Source organism: Zootermopsis nevadensis, unplaced genomic scaffold, assembly GCF_977971745.1.
Source record: "Zootermopsis nevadensis isolate Lab colony 2312 unplaced genomic scaffold, Znev_1.0 Znev_ptg000029l, whole genome shotgun sequence".
NCBI classification, from domain to species: domain Eukaryota; kingdom Metazoa; phylum Arthropoda; class Insecta; order Blattodea; family Termopsidae; genus Zootermopsis; species Zootermopsis nevadensis.
In genome coordinates, this window is record NW_028259161.1 from 11243788 (window position 1) to 11269310 (window position 25523).

At 37.6% G+C, this 25523-nt stretch overlaps 2 protein-coding genes across 5 annotated transcripts in view; one reads left to right on the forward strand and one right to left on the reverse strand.

Annotated features, from left to right (window-relative positions):
• Window positions 1–1461: 1461 nt before the first annotated feature.
• On the forward strand, window positions 1462–13703 carry LOC110840981 (uncharacterized). Its single transcript, XM_022086290.1, has 4 exons — window positions 1462–1532; window positions 6300–6799; window positions 10560–10693; window positions 12219–13703. Coding segments are annotated over exons 1-4 (1425 nt in total). The 5' UTR covers window positions 1462–1530; the 3' UTR covers window positions 13008–13703.
• Window positions 13704–17562: 3859 nt separating this feature from the next.
• Window positions 17563–25523, reverse strand: part of LOC110840980 (phospholipid-transporting ATPase ABCA3-like) — a 33072-nt gene continuing 25111 nt past the window's right edge. For 3 of the 4 annotated variants that reach the window (XM_087358102.1, XM_087358105.1, XM_087358104.1), the window contains 8 exons: window positions 25262–25387; window positions 24491–24691; window positions 23053–23322; window positions 22198–22442; window positions 21908–22055; window positions 21029–21239; window positions 19332–19554; window positions 17563–17796 (listed from right to left, as the gene is read on the reverse strand). In XM_087358102.1, coding sequence (XP_087214228.1) covers window positions 17626–17796; window positions 19332–19554; window positions 21029–21239; window positions 21908–22055; window positions 22198–22442; window positions 23053–23322; window positions 24491–24691; window positions 25262–25387 — 1595 coding nt within the window. In that variant the 3' untranslated portion in view covers window positions 17563–17625. The remainder of the gene's footprint in view (window positions 17797–19331; window positions 19555–21028; window positions 21240–21907; window positions 22056–22197; window positions 22443–23052; window positions 23323–24490; window positions 24692–25261; window positions 25388–25523) is intronic. The other variant, XM_087358103.1, reaches the window with a different exon arrangement.

The window sequence follows — 25523 nt, forward strand, 5'->3', positions numbered from 1 at the left end:
GTACAACTAAACGTATCGCCAGAGTGATTTTCTTTTGTTTTTGTTTTGATCTGGGCGTAGTTTAATGTAAACACACAGGATAATTCCAAAATATTCTGGATAAAGGTAATGGAATGCATTGCTTTCCTGTAATAAACAAGTAGATTAGATAACCTTCGGTTACGCACCTTCTCTGGTATCTGGAATCTGCATACGAAGGAGGAAACAGTGCAGATTACTTATGTTCTAAGAATGTACATTGCAGTCCAACTCCAACATTCGGAGCAAAAAAGAAGGTTATTTCCGAGATAAAATAAGTTCAGATTTGATACCAGCAGTCTTCTAGCATTTTTAAATTCAGTCCACATCTTCCTATCATCTTTTCAAAGGCACGTTTTAATATTATCGCTATATAAACAAAAATCTCCCAAGTTGTTCTTTCCTCGTAGCATTCCAACTCTTATTGTGTGTACATTCTCCCTCTCTGCCAAGCGTGCTTCATGCTCTGCCTGTCTCACCCCCTTCATTTAATCACCTTGATAATAGCTTATTATGAAAATCTTCATTACGCACTTTTTTCCGTTCTCCTGTTTTACCATTTCTTAGGTCTAAATAATAACCGCATTTATCCACGTTCTTCATTCAGAGTTAAATACAAAGTTTCCTATGTCTAGGTCTATATTAGATTTCTAAATGTACAACATAATTTTTACAGTCAATCTGAGATTGTGTTTGGTTGAACACTCAACTGTACCACGCACATCCACTGTCCTTCATCAGAGTTAACAAGGACGTGTTTACCTACGAGATGACGCAAGGAACCGCTTGTGAGCCAAATCGGAAAGAGCAATCGATTCAATACATATTTACGAATAATAAAGGGATTAAATACAAAAGGGACACAAAAAATATACAGCAGCTCATACTAAAAGCATGACAAAACTACTATAAGGACTTAATGAAAATGAAAAGACAAGGTATAGTGTTCCAAAATTAAATGACGACAGCAGAGGTTTAGTCAAAGAACAAGAATTTATAGCCGCTGTACAAAAATTTAAAATAAGACGGCTCCAGAAACAAATGATATTAACAGTGAGCTATAAAAGCAAGTTCCTCTATCTCTATTACATACATTCTTAAACTTGATTAATATTCTGAATATACGGAGACCGTCCCAGTCTCCGACAACAGTCGATGATCACATCATAATCACACGATAAAATTTTATCGAATGAACAGATTCAATTTTCCCGACGGCAATGCGTTGTTCTCTGATGGAGAGATGGTTGAGCTTGCCAGTTGAGTATTTGGGAAAAATCTGCCCCAGTGACATTCTTTCATTACAGTTGCCACAGAGTGCTGTCAAAAGCCGATGTCTATGATATGGCATAGTTCGTATTGCTCTTTTGACGTCAATTTGTTTTCTGCTTAGCGTATTTCTTATAAACCTTTAGTTTGCATACAATGGAGTTCAGTGTCAATAACGCCTTTAACAGTCTGCAAGTGCTGACAAGACCGACAGGGTCTCGTCAGGACAACAACGGATGGAGGATGTAAGTTGCCAGGAACACAAAGTAGATAGGAACCGTTATCCTCATGCTTGATGTACAAGGGAAGTATGAAATAAACAAATATAAGCGAGACAATTATGAACACTATTTTTCGTTACCGGAGAAAATTCGTAAGTGGGTAAAAATCCCCTCTCCCCCCAGTGCTTTTTACTTATATTTCAATCCAGTTTTCACGAACCTATGTCAATCTGTTCCCTACTCCACTTCGAAATTTAAAGCACTAAACACCTCTTGGGACAAAGGAAAGAGGTCCAAAGCATGTTAGTAGTTCTGCCTATCACCACCCCGGTTTCTATGCTTACGTAACGCACTGTTTTGCAATGAGGTTAACGGTAATTACCAGCTGCTGGTCTTAAGTTCAGTTCTATGCTAAGCTACGTATCTGGTAATGTTAACGAATTAGTTTTCTCTCTCCCTTCGCACAGCAGATATCGACTAGTGCATAGGACTGCGCGTGAAGTGGTAGATTAATTTGACATTCAATGAAATAACTCGGGCTAATAAAAGACATAGTGGTCACAGACAAAGTGGTCAACTACGGCAAGCTGCCCCAAAGAACAGCCTCTATATTTAACAACTCTCCACCAACTCCTCACTTGAAACAAAGTGTCCGGTTTCTCGTGCACTCTTCCCGTTTACAATTACTCTTCTTGCAAGTGAAATAAATGTGACTATGTAATATGTATGCAAGTGATGATTCTGCGACGTGATCATCCTTCATTAGGCTGACCCTCAATAATGGACAATTACACCTACAACCAACCATACGCCTACATTCTTATACCAGTTCCAGCGAATTTGCAAATTAAGATTGAAACACTCTGAATGTTTTTAAAAGGCTTAAGTTCCAGAATACTGGCATCTAAAGTGTTTATGGCTTATCGCGTTACGCAATGTTGCCACTTTAAAAGATAAAGTAGCTGTAAACGGCAGTAAACAGTTCATCGCAACTAATTGTTAGAGCTAATAAATTCTAGCTCGACGGAGAGACACCTGGTGGATACACCGAGAAAACAGATTCAGTAGTTGCTTCACTTTCGAAGTGAACAGACGGTCGTCACACAGGAAGTTTGTGGCAAGGCGTCAAGACATGATAACGAGATATAATTAAATAGTTTCTTTTCAAGTGAAGTGCAGTGACGTGCAAATGTGTATAATAAAATAAATACCTTGTGATATTTTTTGTTAAAACATGACACACAGAAGGAACACCATAAATATTTATGACTATCCTGAACATTTAAATCCATTTCATGAAGATGTTGACGACAGTAATGAAACATTTAACACAACGGGGCGACGACGTTCATCGTTTAGGGTCAACGCTTGGTAATTAGTTTATATTTATATTGAAAATACTGCAGATAAGAACGTCAGAGTTTTATTTATTCTATTGTGAATTGCATCTCTAAAACCAATTGGTAGGTCTGTAATCAAGATTCATTTTCCAATTCATATAAGTTAATTTCCAATGGAAGGTTCCTTATTAAAGGTTATTTAAATACCCTGTCAGTTAACTAAATCTGAGGGTTTGCGACGATGGTCTGTTGTTAAAACAACGAAGTTTCTGGACATCATCCATCGTCTTGATTCCAGTCTCCGAAACGTCGCGTTTTTAACAAGAAATCAAGAAGATAGATACGTTCAGAAACTTAATTGTTTTAGCCCTGTCAGTTTCTTTTGTCTCATGTTATTCTTCAATATTGGTGCAGTAATATTAGATAGAAGCCACGCCCACCTTTTATATACTTCCCATGTACACTCTGTTTTATTGATAAAGATTACATTTGGTAAAAGATTTAATTGGAAAATGAAACTGGACGTTAAGAAAAACAAAACTGCAGTTCCAATGGAAATCCCCCGTTATATGTTTATGCACTCGTATGCTTGACAGTGTAAGGACGTTAACTACCCTTATAATCCTGTACCAACGACAGAAGTAGCTAATAACGAAATATAATTGTGGTCCACCTCCGATTATATGACGTATCTTTTGTTGTATTGGCAATTTTATTGCGAACAGGTCATGTCATTGTCATTGTCTGTACGTCAGGTTCTTTCATGTGATGTCACATACGTGATGACACACGACATAAAAACACAAGTTGGTCCGTGGTTTGGAATGAAATTGTGGTGATTTATACTGGAGCACAATATCTAAGAATTTTCTTGTAATCACTGGAGAAAATAGGGGATAACTACAAAAATAAAATACCTTCGCAGGCAATTGACAGTCTGGTCATGATATTGTTATACATTTATTTTCAGTAAGGGAAAAATCATTTTACATTCTATCTCCAAACGATAAAACACACATTTCAACCTCATCATCAACTGTGCAGAATTAAACAGAAATTTGCTTTCCTAATCCCTCTAGGATATGAGATTTAGAGCAGGTTCTCTCGGCGGTGAAGATGTTAATTGTGGTTTTCTGGGCTGTGACGCCATGTAATCTTGTGGGTGATTACAAACATTTTGGAGGAACGTATCACCCGTATCACCATTGGAGAAGTTCCTCCTAAACTTTGGTAACCACTTACAAGGCCACACGGCTTCATAACCCAGGAGACCAGCGTCGAATATATTTTCGTTTGTTTCTATATCAATTTATTTAAAGGCTCTGTGTAATCTGTGTAAGATGTACAGCATTCATTGAGAAACGACAATATAAAATTATAATAAGATGGGAGGGATGGGCGAAGAAATCGCCGTGGGCTATTTTTAGGCCCTCTCCCGGCATTTGGCTGGAAGGACCGAGTAAAGCTACATCTACAGCGCTCAGTAAGTTGGATAATTAGGATTTGAAGTTTTCGCGGCGGTGAGTCCGAAGATGGCTGTCTTCTGGGTTGTAGCGTCGTGTAGTATGGCAGATGGAGGCAGCAAGGACTTCTGAAACGTTGATAAACTTATGCTAGACTATATGGCGCTACAGCCCAGACGACAGCCATCCTAAGATGGGCAGTGGTTTTACAATAGCTGGTCGTGACCTATTTTAAGGTACTACCTGGTATTCACAAGGAGAGTTTGGCGTAGACCATAAAGAATATGGCATGACAGCGTGTAACCTAGCCGAGATAAAGGACGAGCACATCCCGAGTTCAGAGCTTTACCTACACATTAACCTGCTCAGTATGAAACAGGTTGTCCAACGTCGAATGAAAAATGGGATAAGTTGGGAAAGGTGTTGAAGTTTGCGGTCTAAACTTACATCAAGTTACTTGGCAGTCGGTCTTCGTGGCAGTATTACTTTAAAAATTACTTTGTAAAATATTCGTCTTTTTTTTAACTTCCCCAGCTCCCATCTCTAGAAAAACATCGTTCCCTACAGAATCATTAACAGTGTTTTGAGGTCTTACATGTTTTGTAGGTTTATAGATCTTAAAGAGAAGATAAGATATAAATATATCGATAAACCGAATAAACTTAAAGATGACAGATACGTAGAAGCCACTAGCACTGTGTAAGTAAAATTAAATAATTGTAACTACATGGACAGGAATTAGACAATATAGCAGGTTATTTTTTGGATAGTGTGTCACTGTGTATGAGGATCGAGTACACCTTGGTACAGACGTCAGAAGGGAGAAGGGTGAAGGAGAATTGTGCACTGCCATTCAGAATTTTGTCCACATATGTGTAATTCAGTGCAGTACTGCATCCCCGCAATTTCACCCCCCCAATTTTATGGCATGCCCGATGTCTGTGGCACACGATGAGCAGAAAACATCAAATACATCATATAGACCTATTACTTTATTTGTACCAAAACAAAATGCAAGCTGTACAGTATTACAGAAGGAACATGGGAAAGTTGACTTAAAAGAGGCTTAAACACACGCGCAGTGCCACTAGTAATTCACTGATATCGCCACTGTTTGATTTCAATAAGATGGAGTGAAAGGTTGACGTTAAAGTGGCCTTCAAATTTGTAACAAGTTACTCATTACGTGATTAGATTAGAGCAGTGATAGCTTGGACTGACTTTACTAATATCCTGAATTTTGTATCAGACTTTTTCCAGAATGATGGACACTCATTTAAATTACTGCTAATAACGTATTTCTTATTAAGAATTGGCTTTCAAAATAATAATAATAACTGTCGTAAAATATATAGTAATCTCTAACAATAAAATTATATAATACATGTAGCACGTGTCAAAAACAATATCTATCCCGGAAATAGCTGCTGCACTATGTACCTTAGGGACAAGGTCTGTCTCGGGTACATGGAAGTACATACCCCATAAAGTGGTGGAGCCGGGATAGCTCAGTCAGTATAGTGACTAGCTACGGGCTGGGCGATAGGGGTTCGATCCCCGACAGGGGCAGAGGATTTTTTTCCTCTAGCCTCTGCGTCCAGACCGGCTCTGGGGCCCATCCAGCCTCCTGTCCAATGGCTACAGGGATCCTTTCCCAGGGGTAAAGCACGGCCTGGGCGTGATGCTGACCACTCACCCCCATCTAGTGTCGAGGTCAAGAAAGAGTAGGAGCTATACCTCCGCTCCCCCCAAGCGCCAATAGGCGTGTAGTGGGACAGAAAAAAGTATATTTTGTATTTTCCCAACGATTGTTCGGGTTTTTTTGAACCTATATCAAAATAAATCATAATGTTCACCACATGGTCGACCCTCACCAAACTTCCTTTATAAATTACCTTCTCCACAGGTTTATTAATAAGAGTCTAATTAAATTATACTGGATACAAACAAAAGTAAAATTACAAACGTTCTCTCTTTTCTTTCCACAGGAACTTATTTTCACCAGACAAAGGTAAATCAAGGGCTTCTGAAGCCATTAACCCAGCAAGTTCAAGTGCAGCTAGTCGCTTCATGACATGGACACCAAAGCTACTTAGAAAAGCAAGTTTCCGCCGAACATCACCTCCAAGTAGACCAGCACAGCCTCTGTCACAGTTGTTGCTTCGATCCACCAATTCACGATCCTCTCTTCCACCTAGCTCACGATCAACATCAGATTCTAATTGCTCACGATCCTCGCCTGCACCTAACTATTCACGTCACACATTTGCACCTAGTAGGGCGACCTCACCGCCCGGCAGACCAGTGCCTCCAAATGCACGCACTATGCTTTCACTTAACAGGCCTTTGTCACCACCGTCAATAACCCCGATGGTGACACCTAGCACAGAAAATTCACCTAACAACATAGACACAGGAAGCAGACAAATGACACCTGTACCTGCGATTCGCAAAGCTTTCTTCCCAGTATCGCCCTCAGAGAAAACAGGTATGAGCACTGTACTTATTCACGGACTTACATTTTCATCTTCCCTGACTGGCCCACACACCTCGTCCAAATTGTGTACGTAACTAAAGATGTACGTCTTCTGGGTTGTTGCGATCAGGGAGATCGGTGATGGAAGGAGCAAGTACCTCTGAAACGTCGGTAAACCAGACTACATGGCCCAATAACCCACAAGAGAGACATCTTTAAATGCGAATTAAATCATAAAACTTGCTATACTGTAGTTCAGTGACTACTCTGCTCTGAGACGGGCTACGAACATCGGGCTCTAGTTCTATAAATAAATATTCTCTTTTATCTTCTATCGAGCTAGTTGCCTTAGCTGCTATGCTCGGGAGATCCCTCGTTTAAATTACGGTCAGAACAACGACTAAACTGACTGGGTTTATCGTATTTCTTCTTCAGGTCCTACAGGAAATGTCAAGGTACTACCTTAAAATAGCTCAGACTACTTAGGTTTGGTCAGGTTAGGTTAAGTTGGGTTAAGTTCTGTTCCGTTGCATTTCGCTGTATATAACATATTCACATTTAATTAGCACTAAATATTCCGCTGCAGATATTGAAATTACTCCAGATAATGATACCTATCTACCCTTGATTCCTCTTTCTAACTGTAGGCCTATAAGCACTGTATCACACCACAGTGCGACAGGTTGTGATCCATCATCTGAGTGTTTTAAACCACCTGAAGAAAGAAATACATCCATCTTCCGAAACGTTGTTGTTTATAAATACTTAGACGATAGACAACGCCGAACAGGACACGAAGACATGTAGGGTCTAAAATTCTCCTCTATTTAGCAGTGACCGGAAACTACTTGACAAAATTGAAAGCTGCTGATAGTTTAGTTTAACCTTCACTTAGCATTTGAGTCCACGTAGTCAGCTATCTGCGACACAGAAATATTCAGCGTGTCGTATTTTCTATTGTGTGTATTTGCCCTAGTGACATTGATCGAAGCTCCTGTTCACAATGGTGTGACGTCACATGAGGAACGCGTGAATGTGCCGGAAATATATGCACGAATCATAATCATAGGAGTATCATGTGAGTTACAATCGCTAGTAATTTGACTCAGTCACAATTCATGTTCGTGTCCAGTGCAGGTCCCGAAAGTTTTTAAATTCGAATAAAGTAAATTCGGCATGCGTTAAATATTGCCCTAAAATTCGCAAAGAATTAAATTACTCGGCAAGCAATGCATGGACTGTAAAAAAAGTGTTGTCCATAAACTTCTGCGGCTCCCCGAAACTTCAATAATTATCAATTATCTTTTTGGATTCAAATCTTCTTTGAATATAACATTAAAGAGGATCAACAAACAAACAAACACTGGATTTGAATGGAACACGCCAGCTTTTGGTCTAAAGTGACAATATTAATTTCTTCGTCATTTTGTCATTGGGTGCCGTTTTAAGATATTTGATACTGTTTCATATGAATGTAAAAAAGATACGACAGATCTCACTGCCAACATGTAAATCAAAATTCTGGACGCGATTTATTAGATTCTGAACTCCAACGCTCGGTCTAAAGGAGCTTTCAGACTAATCGGTCTTGTGTCTCGTGTGTCTCCGTAAATGTGGATGATTTCACGAACCCAAGCCCAAACAGTGCGATCAGCCGGAGCAATGGGCTCGTGGGGTTTGTTTACAGCTTCTGTAGAGTCATCTGTACAAATAGGCAGCAACAGTCGTCCGGATCCCTGTAACATAAACCGAAGTCCGGAGTTCAAACGAGTACTCTAGACGCACTAAAAACAGCCGGAAAGTCTCCACTCTCTACGTTCAGTGTAAGTTATCTTTTTCCACAGAGTGTACATATGCTCCGTTCGAGGCCATCACCAGGCCAATTATATAACGAGAAGCACATATGCATTCCAATTAGGCATGACTGTTGACGTTAGGTGCATGTCTCTTAAATGTTAACGTTTCACATATTTCACATGGAAGTTACCGCAGGGAATAGAATTAAATGCGTTTCTCCCGGAGCCCCCATTCATTTTTCATTAGCTTGGTAACGGTAATTACAATTTTGAAGGCACTGAATGGAGCAGTGTTTATCAGAATTTCCATTCTCCTGCTCTATTTATATTAAAACACGAAGAATATATGAATCACTGTTTCGCTTTTTGAACAATAAATAACTTTCATTCAACTTGCTACCATTGATAGGTTTTAGCAGTCTGCTACAGTAACTTACATACTTCATCAAAGAAATCCGACGTAGTATTGGCAATGGCTGTCTTCTCAGATAATTTTTCTCTCTTGTTGGTCTTCTTGAAGTGACATTTTAAAAACAGAAATTCTGGAAAAAACTATAACATCATTTTAAATCGATTTTCATGATAAATGAAAATGTATCTGGCTAAAACAGAAATTATTTATGATCATTACAGGAAACGCAATACTATTAGTTGATCTATTAAATTTACTTTCTAGCGTGTTTCTTCTAACCCTAGTTAGTAGGAATAGATTTATTTGAATTATCATCGCATCTTTTGCCTAACCATAATTAACGAAAATGTATGTATTGTGGTAGTATTATTTAATTTATCCTTACTCCTTAAGAGAAAGCAATGTTTCACAGACAAGCATCAAATTTCTTCAAATTCATGTAACATATTTTGTTTCATCATCACAGACATCGCCAGCTTTCGCAGCATCTTAGACGTAATCGACACTTTAACAATCATTTTAACAAGTCACCATTAGTTAGTCACATTCTGAACCTTGAGTTTAGAGGCGAAGATCGAAAGTCTTTCTGAGAGCCGTAGATGCAATGAATTTAATTTTTTTTAACACTTCAGTGTCCCCGTTTCAAGATGAGGTAGTTCTTGATAAAATTAACATCGGAAAAGTTGCGAATATTTACAATAGATAAATGTTGGGTCCTTATGATACGACTTGTAATCAAGTAACTTAATAAAATATTTGTGAAAAGATAATTCCTCCCAAAATGACCGTTTTAATCTTATAATAAATTAATATATAAACAAATAAACATAGACACTCTGACAAAATGGAGGCTTGAAGCGACAGTTGTATTTAATTCTGACAACCTATACATGATAATTCACAAGAATATAAGCAATTTAAAATCTGTTAAAATCTGCAATACTAGGCCTACAGTCCAAAACCGGAAACATGAGCGTGTAATACATTTCATTTCATTTGTAATTCCTTTCGCCCTATCATATTTTTTTTTAAATATAGGCTGTTACTAGCCCTATTAATCCTTTCTCTTGTGTTTCAGTTTGTATAATTTATTTGTTATAAATCAGAACGTTTTTCGTGTTATGTTACACTTTTTAAATCTACTTTGTGTTCATGTAAAACTTTAAGGACGGTTCTGGTAAGTAATCTCTGGTAAACCTGTACCTTGGAATTAATATATGTCTTTTTAACTAAGATTTTGGTGTTGTGGAAAGTCTGTAAACTTGTATTTGTTAGGCTGTTTACGTGAATTTCTTCAATATCTTCAGCGAATATTGGTGTAGTAGTACCACATATCCCCATCCCTTACCTACTCGTCATTCTTGATCAGAATTTTATTTAATTCTAAATTTTTAATTTAAACAGCTTTGTTAACCTAAAGTTCAATCAGTGTGTGACTTTCATTTTATGTCGTCTGATGGACTACAATACGTTCGCATTAATTTTGTTTTCTCTTGGTAAGACAACACAAATCAGAACATGTTAAGAAAACAGATGTCAGAGTTTCAATGTTTGGTTGTTCTAGCTTATGAACAGCCTTCTGAAGATGAGACCAAGTACACCCAGCAGGGTGCAAAACCCAAAAAGAAACGAAGAGCCCCAGCACCACCAATACCTTTCCCTGGTAAATCCACCAGCGACCGCCAAGTCAACTCTAACGTAAGTGAATCAAGTATGCCTACTGCTGCCTCATAATTGAGAGACAAACAACATTCCTCTGGTCTTGTGCTAATACAACACCACAAGTGCAGAAAACAAGTCTGATGAGACCAGAGTCGCGTCTTCATCAGTGAAAGAATGTAGGCTGCGGGATGCAAGTGTTACACGCCAAACGAGTAGGAAGTTTATTTTGACTTGAGGTTTGCTGAAAAAACAATGATACGCGGTACTTGATATGCAGAACGACTAAAAGCACGTGTGGATAATGGCTATTTTAACCCCTAGAAGCCGAAATTGTTTTTATTAATGTTCAAATACCCAGTTCCTGCCTCACAAGAAAACAATCCGTCTCCATTACAAAATTGGTTAACGCTGTAGTGTTACATATAGGCTTCAAAGGGTTTAATATTATTATGGAAGTAAAGGAAGGGATATATCAAATTTAATTTTTAATGAACACTTTATTATCTGAAGTACATAAAATAAAAAAACAGACTAATTTTTTTCATAATATTACGGGTTTTGAAAGATCTTGAAGTTGCAGCTCAATTCCAGCCTTAGCATCCTCTGTATCACATGTTGTTTTTATCTTTATGCGAACAAACGGTGGGAATCATCTGATGAGGATCAAAAGACACGCAGGCATTCCCCTATTAGGTTTCGAACCGAGACCGGTCCAAGAAATGACCGCCTTCAAGCTAACGCCTAGACGGAAACTGTGAAAGATCTCTTGATCTTAAAAGCAAAGGCAGGATCCTGGTATCATCTGCAGAATGGCGCAGATACGCAGATGTATCTTGTGGGGGCAAAGAGACTATATGTTACGTCATAACTAGGAAATCGATAGGGTGTGGCAAAATGTCGTAGAGTCGTTGATTAATCTGCAAAGGGGTGGTGTAGTCTCTAAAATTAGTTTCCCGTGAGTCATACAGAAAAGCCCAATACGTAGACGGTGATAATAACTTCTCCGCTGTTGCTTCTGCAGGAAGTGGGTTTGGCGTTATTCTATCGACTCTCGTTTCGTACTCTGACAGAAACAACGTGAATCTTCTAGAATTAGTTCAAGAAAGTTTCATAAGCCCCTGCTAGGCACCGTTTTATGATGTATGCTACGAGCTCAGCCAGCTAGCGCTTATCAGAGCCTCGGACCCCAGTTGAGGTTCGATCTCTTAAAGGACATTTCGTTAGATTCTGTAAAAAACATTCAACCATGAAACCAACTCAATCAGTAAGCCTACGCTTTCAAAGGCTACTGTATAAATTCGTGTTCCGAATCTCGAATTTCAGGAACATCATTTAGACAAAACAGAATTCAGACATCGATTTGCTTCGTGAACAATAAAGAAACTTGATCATCCATGAAAAGTGGCCAGATTTACGTAAACAGACGAACTCGTAAATTTGTATCATTTTACAGGATTGTGTATGTAATAAACTGCAACACATTTCGAGAAATTTCACGTTAACAAGTCCGAAAAATGAGGCCCATATAAACTTTACTTATACAGATTTCTTCCCCCAATAGGAGTCGGATGCGTCAATGACATCATCTGTCACATCAAGCAGCGCTGAAGACCCTCCGCCACAAGAACGAACCGCGGCTGCCACCTCAGACCTCGAGGTGATGGCCCCGAAACCAGAATATGGCCCCAGAAACACAGAATTATACGAGCCTCAGATAAAGATACCAGAACCAGCCGGAATACAAATTCTTTGCTCCCAAAAAAGATTACTAGAGCAGAAGCCAGAGAATGGAGTAAAAGAAATTGTACCAAAGAATACTTATAAAGGGACACAAGAACTGGAACATGACCATGTGAACGGACTAGATGAAAGCGGTGACGGGAAAGAAGTTGTCACAAAGGACGACGAGACTACAACAAAAGAAAATGAGGCAGTAAAACATATAGAACTTGACGATTACCCCAGTTACAAAAGCAAATCTGGTACTCAAAAGCTGCAACGGACATCCGAAAACGAAATGCAAGAAAATCCAAACCAGACAGAAGATGGAAAACTGAGTCGCCAGCAGGATTGGCACATTCATGATGTGAAACATAGTTTAAGAAATGCGATAACGGAACAGAGAAAGCAACTGGAAAACGGTGTCCAGGATGCCGAGATTTCAAACTTGCCTGCAGAAAAGACCTGCACACTGCGAAATGGAAAGAACTGTTCTACCGAAAACGTTGGTTTACAGAACGGAGAGAAAATGAATGCTGAAAACATAAAACAACCTAAGCAACTTACTCCTGAACCAAAACCAAGAACCATACTACCATATAACAGAGAACTGAAAGAAACAATCTGCTAGACATTTTAAAATATCCAGGCGCATAAATCGCACTTCTGAACAGGCTATGTGATATTAATTATATTTTAATTTAAACAAGAAAAGTTTCGTTCTACTCGAACTCAAATTTGACCATACAATAAAATCCTAAAGTAACTGATTGAACGTAACTATTGATTTATCACACATACTTCATTCAACCGAAAATTAAATATGACTAGCATGTTTGTAGTTATCCCCAATACGCAAGGTAAATTTGTATACATTACAAAATTTAAATCTGGTTCTTAGGATAAAACAGAGAGAACGGTCTATCATATTGATGGCAGTAACTAAATATGCAGACATGCTAAATGACGTCAGACACCCACTATCCAGCTTCTTTATTATGCCCCTAACTCCATTGAGCAGATTCCTTCTTCAGAAGCTAGTAGTCGCTCCCCAATTTTATGGAACCCAAGCTTCATTACCGTGTTCAGGAGAACCCACCACTGGACCCTATCCTAAGTCAGATAAATTTTGTCCTCACCGTCACAATCCATTTCAATATTATATTCCTTTCTATGCCTGACTCTCAAAAATGGTATCTTCCCTTCTTCGTTCTCAATGCTGTACGATCCTAAAATCCTTCCCTTCAGGTTTTACAACTAAAACTTTGTATGTATTTCTTATGTAACCCATGCCGCGTCCAATTAAATCTTGATTTGGTCACCCTAACATTGTTTGTCGCTGAGTACTATTTATGAAGCTCCTCACTGGCAGTTTTCACTGTCCTGTTACTTCCTCCCTCCTAACTTCTGTGTTCTTCCTTGAAGGTGAGAACAAGTTCACAACTGCACAAAAACAAAATTTAAAACTACAGTTTTGAAAATGTTAATTTTTTCATCTTTAGACATGAGATGGGGAGACAATTTTTTTTTTAATGTCATGGTAGCAAGCATTCTCCAAAATGAATTTTTCTGTTCCATAAAATTTTATTCTGTTTGGAGAAAAGTAGTATGTAACTCAATAACTAAATATTTGCTGTCATTACGAAAGATGCTTACATGGCGCTGCTGAGTTTGTCTTCTTTATCATTTAAAATTATTTGAAATAAGGATATGCTTGTGACCATAGCCTAAAACTATGGAGCTTATCAGCCACATAACAATACCGATCAACACGGGTGGTAGATATGGCAGTATGTGTAAGCACGTGTTTGTACTTCGTTCATAAAGCAAAGGTCAATCCATCTTTAGCTGACTTCGCAGGATGCATTTTATTTCCGAAGCAAATCAAAAGATTACCATTCAGAGTAGCAGTTTGACATTCTCTTCCTATAATAATATAAAAATATTTTATCCCATTGCACCCACATCTTTTTATTCCCCACAGGCAATCTGCCAATGAATGCCTTTTGAATCTACACTAGTGTCTTTTTCAAGGACGGGACCTTTGTGAATAGTCATAAAAATGTCACGAGTGTCTGACAGATACGGAAAGCTGTATAAAACATCAGATCACGAGATACGTCAGGGGAGTGCCACTTTCAGGGCAGAAGAGGTTTGAAAATTGGAGGAATTTAATTTAAAATGTCATAACTTTATATCATACATTTGCTCTAATGTTAATGCAGTTACGTTTCTAAAGACGTAACATATTATTTAATGCAGCATATTGGTCGGTTGTCTTTCTTTGAATTTGTCGATCCATTTCTGGCGTCTTTTTATTAACTGTCACATATGTGTTGGTGTGTAATTATGGTTGCAGTCTATTAATTAATATTAGTATCAGAAATGGGCTATATGTTTATAATTGTCCAGGCGAAATAAATTCCAGACTTGGGTTTAGTTAAAAAATTATTCAATAATTCTTCTGGGTTCGCATTTCCGAAATAAATTCGTAAGAGGTAGGAGGCTGTTCAGCCCTCCTTCAACCTTCCTGCGAGGTGCTGATCTGAGCTAACCTAACCTAACATCCTGTTTGGGAAGGAGCATTCACAAACTGGAAACATTACACAGTATGTTCCATTTTAAATGCAAACCTATTACACGTGAACATCTTCACACACAAAACGACGAAACCAATGGCAATACTGAATTCTTGTACGCGTATTCCCTTGTTGCAGCTAATGCACTGCTGGAAATCGGTACGGCAGTAATTACGGCTGATTTTAAACACGAGAGAACCGTTACTTTTGATCGCTTAAATTCTGTGTAAACAGAAATTAACCAAGATCTATAAACAGAATCACTTCAATATTACCGGTTTCAACGTCATAAATTATCAGGGAGACTACTAACATTCAATGGAAAGTAACACAATACTATTCCGACAGAACTCGACATGTCTTGGTGATCCAATGCAGGGTTTCCCAACTTAAATTGGTTTGTCTTGTTAGGGTTGAATATAGACAAGGTGCGTTGGAATGTACCTTACTTAATTGCACTAAAAAAATACTATTTGAAGACAGATACCCCAATTAATTAGTCACAAAAGCTGGTCACTATCCTGTGCCAGATGAATCCAGTTCCACCTTATTATTTTAAGATCCATTTTAGCTGTGTGGTGATGCATATCAAAAAATATTTAACTTTTGATTTATATTATTTTCGTAAGCTGTAAAATGTGAAAGTAATCACGGAGAACTGTAAGAACTCTGTTTACTTTGCTCAGCAGTGACCGATAAACGATTAACGCTAGGTATCGATATAACGACGGATGATAAATATGCCTACATAATAAGTACGAAACACCTTCACAAGAATAAATAATAGAAACATACGATGACGCAAATCACAGTAAAAATCTCTGCTAACGTAAATTTTGATCGAGTTTTAGAATTGTTAATGCTTTGAACTCTACACAAATGGAAAGCATTTGAACAATTATTCACTAGGACTGTTCCAGACTGTAGAGTCTGTGCAGGTTGTAATTTCGAAAAAAGAGTTACATTTTACAGAACAAACGAATCTGTAAATTAAATTTTTGCTATCACGTCTAAACACGTTTATGATGGACAGGATGTCATAATCAACAGCACTTAACATTTGCAATAAAAGTTATGCTCTAGGGCAGTGGTATTCAACCTGGAGTATGCGAAGAATCTTAGGGGGTATGTGAAATTTAAAAAAAATATTATTTTATGATAAACACTGAATAATCAGTAATGTAATTTATTTTAGATGTAATTATATAATATGTATAACTTGAATTATACACCAACAACTCTGGCTGTACAAAGTTGAAGAGAAATTATATCTGGGGGTATGCGAACAAAAAAGGTTGAATACCACTGCTCTAGGGAATATGAAACAAAGCACTGAATCAAAGATTCTGAGGTTTGAGCTCGGTAATTTATGAAAAGGAAAAGTCAATAGTAATTTTTTCAGAAGTGTTACACATACAGCCAACCAACAATTGTGGACCAGCATAAATTAAAAGCCATTGCGGACTACGAGCCAAGGCAAACAATGATGCTAGTAGCTACTTCCACTGTGTTAAAATATCCAATGACATTTAACTTTGATGACTACTGTTAACAACCATGACATATTAATGCTGAATACAAGTTTACTTTGATGCTGATAATCCGCATTACCCATCTACAGATGACCAACTAAATACTATTGAATGGAAACATATCATGCATACTAGCTTCTTGACAAGGTGGTGAATTTATGGAACCAAAAGATTCATTACCTTGTTCAGAAGAGTCTGCCATCAGTCCCTATTCTGATCCAGCTCTCCAGTCCACACCATCGAACCCTGTGAACCATTTTAAGTGCCTTGGTCCTTCAAACAGTTTATCTCTTGAGACTTCTCAACCAAAATGTTGCACATATTTCTCATTTCCCCCGTGTGCTACATGCCCCACCCACATTACTCTCCTCGATTTGCTCATTCTAATAATATCTGGATACAACCAATACTTTACAATAGCAGGTTTCGCGTATAGACCAGAGGTCCCCGCTGAAAATGGTCCTATACACTGATTGCTCCCTGGATCCAGCTCCAACCTTACACACCTTAGAATCATTGCTCTAGATGTCTTCTTGAATTTTATGGCCAAGCCTCGAACCAACAACAGCTTCCTTCATCCTTGCAAATTGCTGAGGTGATACTGATATGGCCTCCAGCCAATGATACCATCTTCCTTGGTCACAGCTCTGTAGCCAAGCTGACAATGGTTCAACCTCCAACCAATAACAACTTCTTCCTAGATTCCACAGAGTGACCAAGCAGAGTGTTGGTCCCAACTCTAGCATCAGCCACCAATACTCTTCAGTCCTCACATCACTGTCAAACACACCGCTGTCTGCCCCTCCCTTGCTGGGCTTGCATATCCTTCTGCTTAAGCAGGTAAAATCCCACAAATACAATGACCTCCAAAGCATGACAGTCATTCTGAGTTTCATGAAAATGTTCAATACGAAGGGGATGTCAGACAAACGTGTGGAAATACGGACATGGTACAGTAAGGACATCTTTCTTTGTAAAATAAAACATTGTAAGGAAATAAAATATGTACAGGATAGATACTGTGGAATTGAAGATATCAAATTTTCCATGCTTACTGCTGAAAGAACTGGAAAGATTATGATGATAGTCCTTTAATAATACACGAGATATTTACAGAAATGCCAGTTGAATATCGTGGTCACAAATTCACAGATTGTGCCTTTGCAAAGGAAAGAAACACTTGTTCCAGTGTTGTCTCACTGACAGTGTAATCTTCCACAAAGTCAAAGTTCTGTTTGACCCTCTCCAAGGCCATGAAGAGATATTTCCAAGGTGTGTTGGGGTCAGTCACATGGTAATGAAGCAGCCCCTGTAAAAAAGAAATGATTATATTGTTCTTAAGAAAATTAGTAGAATTAATTTTGTTATAAAGAAAAGCAAAGACATTTCAAGTATGTAACTAGAAAATAAATAAACATACATGAGATGCTATTCAAATAGATATGTACACATACAAAATTTCTTGAAAAAATATTTCCATGAAATATTTATTAGTAATACTGAATCTGTCACATATTGAATTATTTTGTTCTGTTACATGGCAATGTAAATGACTTCTTTTATTCAGCCAGCAATGCAAGTATCTTTTAAATGGATAATGCTCTCAGACCATTAATAACCAATCCTTGTATGCAGCATTTTGTAATTGTAACTATCAAATCTCTAGACTGAAAGAAAAAACTCCAGAATTATTACAAGAGCATCTTTTATATTAGGTACTTTCATTTGAGAGAAACTGTTATTGAAATCCACAGTTGATTTCTTCAAGTAATTTAAATATCATCACTATGTTTGAGATATTAGGCCACATGGCATGTTATGATTTCATGCCATCTCTACAATTGGCCTTCCTGAACTTCTCTTTCCTTATGCGTGTGTGTTATAATTTTGGTATTCTGTTGTTTTCAAATTACTTCAGTAATTTTGTACAAAGTTTATAACTAATAATCATCAGCATCTGTCTGGTTAATATCTTTATGAAACCTGCAAGCAAGATATCATTCTGCTAATTGGTTGTTGGTCAAGAAGAAGGATGTCCAGTGGTAGAAAACTACCTCCATATAACCTCCGGAAAAGCTTTCCCTACCCGTCTGCCTCCTATAGCATGGATGTGGCATCATACTTTAATAGGCTCAGTTGACATATGACCCACATAAAGTAGAAATGTCTTAGGAAAAATAAGAAAAGTGTAGCAGTGTTTAATATTTGTCTTGCTTAAACCAAAAAGACATATTAAATTGAAACTTCCACTGTTTAATTTTAATTTTTAAGATTTTCTTGTATGTTGTAAATTTATACATTTTTTACAATAATATAACCTGCTTCATCTTAGGATATAATAATTTCAATGTGATTGGACTTGGACCCAGGTTTGTTGTAGAAGGTTTTGAAAGATCCTGAATACCTTACAAGCAATATTAAATTTACTTTCAAGGTAAGGGATTTTACTGGACAGTATACTTATTTAAGTTCAAACTACCATTACAAGTAGTCTTTTCCAGCTTTTCTACTGCTATTGAAGAACAATTTTGGGAAATGTACCATGCAAACAGAAGAACTTCTGTGAATTATTTGATGCAAGGCACTGCAGCAAAGTAACTGTTAAAAATTACAGTAAAGGTAAAATTGGTTCTGTACTTCAATAAGAATCATGCCATGAGAAGTACAAGGTAGTGGAGCCTCATGCATATTTAAAATAAGCATTAGAATGAAATAGGTGATCAGCTTTGTGCTCTGACTAACAGGAAGTTAGATGAGCTCCAGAGCCAAACATGATGATGAAAAAAATCCCTGCCTAGCTCTAAAAATATTAAAATGAATTTCTTGTTTGAAACCTTTATTTACCTGGTGTTCATCCTTGAGAACACAGCCAGTATTAAAGTTGTTCATCATCTCATTCTTCACTGAGTTCACAGCCTCTTCAGTGGTTCCACCCACCCTCAATTTCACCATTACAGTGAAACCCTGTCCAAATTTCTGTTTCAGATACTGGATACCTCCCATACATACAAACTGTCCATCAACCATTATGGCCAACCTGTTACACAGTGCTTCACACTCCTCCATGCTACAACACAAAACAAGAGTACACTACACAGAACCCCAATGAAGAAAACATGACAGACTCAGATCAGTCTGGATGTGTGAGGTGGGGTGGAGGTGTGAGCCATGAGAGGCTAGAGGGAGTGCTTGCTTAGTCAAGCCCAATTTACATTCAACTATTGGTGACAACAATCTTATTAATTTGTAAGCCTTTCCTATTCTATTAAATTACACTATGAAACTCTTTCTCAGGATGCTCATTTTATTGGGGCCTGGTCTGCTGTGCTTCCTGTTCCTGGAGCTATGCCTCCTGGGTTTTCTTTCCTGTGCCTAGCTCATCATAGCTTTGGAAATCCATTTTGTGCCCTTGAAGGGCTTTACCAATGATGGGTTGGATCTCTGCTGGTCCCTGCAGGCCTTTGCACCCTCTGAACTGCCTCACTTTGGTTCTTTTCCCTATGTGGCATTGCCCCCTTGGTCTTGCCTTCACTTTTTTGGACACCCCTGCACCTCTACCATCTCAGGTTAGATCATCCAGACCTCAGGAGAACCAGGACTATTACTCAGGGGTTTTGCCACCCAGGTCCTTCCCCAGATTGCTTGCTTTCTTGAGGCCTAGCCCCCCTCAATTGTTACTACTGGGGCTGTACCCAATGGGCCACCTCTCCCCTGACTTCACCACTAAGTCTGGACACATCTGTGCATCCACCATCCTGGTTGGAATATTAGTGCAAGAATGATGTCAGGTCACTGTCTAAACATACTGTGCAACAATGACATTGATCACATCAGTGTAACAATGAACTCCATAATGTGGCATGAAGAATGCCATTGGAATGTCAGTGTACACCAAAAAGCGCACCTTCCCAATTTCATTCATATGAAAAATGGGTTTTATTATTTATTTCCACTGATAAAATGTGTACTACTAACTGAATAACTGATAACTGATAGCTGCAACTGGCCATCCCTATTATCCCTCAGAATCCACAGGCACACTATCAACTATAAAATTGGTTTTTCTGTATGTGACTCAGTAGCAGTGTAGCTCTTAAAATCTCATTTCAGCACTGAAGGAAATAAAGTGCTCACTATAATGTTCTTGAATCTCTTCTGTCAGTGGAAAGTATACAAAATATGAGTATAATTTTTGTGACTTGCTGATACAGAATACATGCTTCATCAATAAATTTGATTATCTCCCACCTCAAAAAATTTCAGAGGAGAATTTTAGTTCTCATAACAACATATTTTCTATTTACTGACAAACTGAGCAATTAATAATTTTAAGCTGAATACTCTTTGATAGTTATATATAATACAAGAACTAATAAAATACTCTTGGGCTATCAACTGGTAATAGTAGTAGAAGTAGCAGCAGCAATGAAAAACAATGATAAATTATAATGATGATGATAATAAGCACAAAGAAAAAAGCAACTGTGAAGGATGACAACATATCAAAAAGACTTGAGAGGATTACTGAACACATAACATACGTGTGTGAAGTAAGCACTACAGATTGGCCAGACTTCTGGATAGATGTTAACACAGTCCACAGGTTCCGCCTGGCCACAGGGTCAACTCCACTTGTAGGTTCATCCAAGAACACAATTGGAGGATCCCCTATCAGTGCCATGGCTGTACTCAGCTTACGTTTGTTGCCACCACTGTATGTTCCACACTGTCTGTTCTGATACTCCTGAAGTCCTGTCCAGGAATATTATTAATGTTTAAATAAAAATGTCACCTTATCATAAATAAGACCCTAACAACTTCCACAGTAACAGACCCTGAAGGATTACGCCACTAGCATCAAAGTCTGCCATTTACATGATCCTGAGCAAGTCCCATCCACCTCCTATCTGAATGTTCTCCATTTTCCAAAAAAGGTTTTCTCACCAGAATTCTGCATGCATTCCACGCGTTTCCCATCAAAACGATGCCTCCTAGATTTTACTCTCCTAACAATACAGCAGTATAAGTCATCAAATTCCATGCATTTAAGTATCCTTAATTAACCACTTATTTCATCTTTCTTTGGGGGAAATATATGTTAAAGAAACATGAATGCACACTTCCACTGTAAACTGAAAAGACTAGGCAAACACACATCCCTCATCCACTTAGTACTAGTAATAGTCTACCATGGTATATATACATTTATGTTAGTGCTGACTATAATGGTTAGCATTCTTGCTAGATGCAGATGCAGGATCTTAAAAATAGGCCATAACCACTTCCTTCCACATCCTTTTCAATTCACTTAATGCTATATTGCCTGTGCATTGACAATGCATTGTTAAATATACTAAGAATGAAGCACAATGAATGAACGTGACTAGTCACTATTGCTTAAATTTGATTTCACAACTCACCCATCAATGACAGCCACTTGTTGACTTCATTGTCAATATCAACTCGTGAAATTCCACGAAGATTAGCAAAGAGTTTCAACATTTCACGAGCTGTCAAAGTCTCATTGATGCCATCAAATTGTGGGCAGTACCCAATTTGTGCAAGGAACTGTAAAACAACACATTATTTATGAATGCTGATGTTGCATTATAACATACATGAGGGAAAATGATTCCAATCTCTCATTACAAGAATTAATATTTTGATACTGTCTCAGAGAGGTGTAGTATTACTAATTAAGAATTCTTACCTTGGGCTTTTCATTCCTAAGTGTGTAGTGAGAAATCAGTGCATCTCCACTAGTAGGAATTTCATCTCCAGTTAGCATCCTGAATGTGGTGGTCTTGCCTGCACCATTCACACCAAGCAGCCCAAAACATTCACCAGGGGCTACACCAAAACTTACTCCTTTTACTGCTGTGAAGGCTGATCTGAACTTTTTCATTATATTATGGACCAGCATAATGTCATCAGTCCCACATTGAAGAGGGGCTGCTGCAAATGAGAAATTGGCCTATGTAACCTAACTAAATCAAGAAGGTGGGCTCAGACAAGAGCATGAGAGAAATAATTAAAATTTTCTTGAGCAAGTTTACAAAGCAGATAAAATATATTTTCATGCAGAGAAAACACTTCTACCCTTAAGATGTATTAACAAAATTCAACTGTTGAAAGGTACAGCCTCAACATTTTTATTGATAATTCTTTCACCAAAGGACAAAAACAATTTTGCCACGGTGGTCTAGCGGTTAGAACGCTGGCCTTGTAATCCTTGGGTCTCGGGTTCGATTCCCGGCGGTGCCCGAATTTATAACTTGTGTTGGACAAGGCAGTAGTCTAGGCAACACGGAGTTTTCCCCCGGGGGCTTCCCCGGTTTCTCCGTGGCATCCCAACAATTACTCCATTCACACACAGAAGAAGGCAATGGCAAACCACTTCTGGATCATCTGCCAAGAACGTATATGAACAGGTCCCAGTCCGAGAAAAGGATGGAAGGATCCTGTTCATATGGACCTGGCGTCAGACAGAACACTAAATAATAAACTTGTCACACATAAGTAGAAAGCTTCTAACACCAAAAACTAAAATTTAAAATAAACATACTTGCTATTTTGTGGACTCGTTCTTTTTCCATCAACACATCATCTTCAAGTTCTTGTACTTCAGTTCCAGTTCCAATGATTCTCTTCATGATCATATCATATAATTTATCAAATACTTTATATTCCACTAAAAATATAAGGCCAAAGTAAAGTATGCTGTCTACTGCCATATATAGTATTTGTTCACCAGCTGCATTTGGATTATCATCATCTGCAAATGCTAGGTAGGGCTTATATATGTATGGGCAGTAGCTATCTTTGCAGCCAGGTTCTGGGAAAGAAAAGAAAAGAAGAAAATCAATTACAAAACATTAAACTTTCTATGAATGATGTGTTGGAAAGCCTAATTATTAATGCTACAAAACAAATGTCACAGCTGAGTGGTTATCACTACTGCTCTGTATTAAGAAGATCAAAAGTTTAAATAGTGGCCTGGAGACCACTTATTTTGACTGAGGATTTCACGATTTTCCTAGTTCTTCCATCAAATTCCAGGATAGTACTTTAAGTATACCATGGCCACTTCCTTCCATATCCTTTTCAATAATTATCCTATAATCTGACCCAATGTGTGTTGTGTGTATATATGAGTAGACTCAGCCACTGCCTGTGTTATTAAATAAACCACAAACAAATAAACAACTGTCACAAATTATGATTAGATAAATGTTTTGATTCAATTTGCATATAGGTATGTGTTTTAAGTACACCAACTAGAAACTTTTCTAAATGTTACTCTTTTAATTCAATCACTTTTTCACTTAGATTTTCTGTATGTGTAGAACTGCCTCACAGTTAATTAGTAACATGGGTGGCCTTGATTATTTCCTTCCATATCCTTTCTAATTTATTATACATAATTACTTTTCTATGAGATAATGACTGCATTGTTAAACAAACCATGAATATACATTCATCAGGAATTCAGGTTCCAGCAGTTTGCATAGTATTAATTTAATGCACAGAACACAGAATTTTTAAAAATTGGTAAAGTCTGACACATTGAATAAAATTGTTCTTGAACTGACTCGGATGTAATGTTGGTGTAATTTAAGAAGTCACTAACTACATTTTAGAAGGTTTAAAGAAAAACAAGTTTTAAAGTTCTTGAAACTGCATATAAACAACACTCCAACATCAAACTCTTTTCCCACGGTAAAACAAGATTCCAGTTAGTGATTTGTTCTACACATGCTTCCAAACAAGTTGAGTTTGATGCGCTACTAATAATGTTAATGACACTGACATTAAGTTATTTAATGAAGGTCACAATGCCTCACTTTATATCATTGAAACTGATATGTCAAATTACTTTAACTAATTATTCCAGGAAGTTATCCACCATATTGCCTCTTCTGCTATATGGGTAAGGCACTGTATGGGTATGAAAACCAAGTGTCCTCTACACTGTAAAACGTAAAAAACTATTAATGGCTTACGGCAGCAAACATCATTTCCAGGGCATGATATTGTCTTAATTTTGCATCTATTATTCTTGATGACCAGGTCTGAGAAGCGCATAAATCCAAATGTGATGGAGAAGTGTGGAATAAATTGTAGAATATATTTAAGGCCATTTCCAGCACTTTTATACTCTTCTGCCAGTAGCATAACATATACTATCACGCTCATTATCAATCCTACAAATAAGAAGGGACAAATCAGAAATGAAAAAGTGTATGTGTATGCACATGCAATTATTTACATGCAAGACAAAAGCAGGCACAGCATATAATTAGGTTCTATCATGCCATAATATGAGTTAAGTTGGGGATTTTTTCAAAGGAACTCATGCTTTGTATTACAAGTACTTAGGAGTAACAACACCTGAACTCGCATAAGCAAATAGAAGCAGAAACAAAACGGAGTAACAAATTATACATTAACTATTAATAGATGTGTATTATACCTATGAAAACCTCTTTTACAGTGAAAATAGATTCCTCCATAACAGTGGTAACCACTTACATGACTACTTTGTCTCACAGTCCACACAATCACAAACTAAACCTCCTACCAAGTATCTTAATGGCAGTCAGTCAGGATGATTTTTCTAGTCTTCTAGTATTAAGAGCTGAGAATGCATGAAACCATTTCCCCAAATTCCATATGTGTAGTGCTTGGCACATGGATAGCTTAAGTTTTTCTTAAAAATACCCACACATTTATTCTCACTCACATTATAAGATAATGGATAATACAGTTCTTACCAGTCAATATATTTACTAGACTAAGTACATTAAATGCTCCTGAATTACTTCTTCGTAAGTAGCTACAGGTGTATGCAAATGGAATACCACATAATCCATACATCACTAACATCAAGAAGAACACACCTGAAAGAAATACATTTGTTGAATGAAGAACTAGTAAGTATTGAGTATTCATGTAGACTAGTCTATTGCTGAACTGGGGATTTCAGCTAAAAATGTAATTACTGACAAATATGCAGAAAAGTTCGTTCCTCTTTGC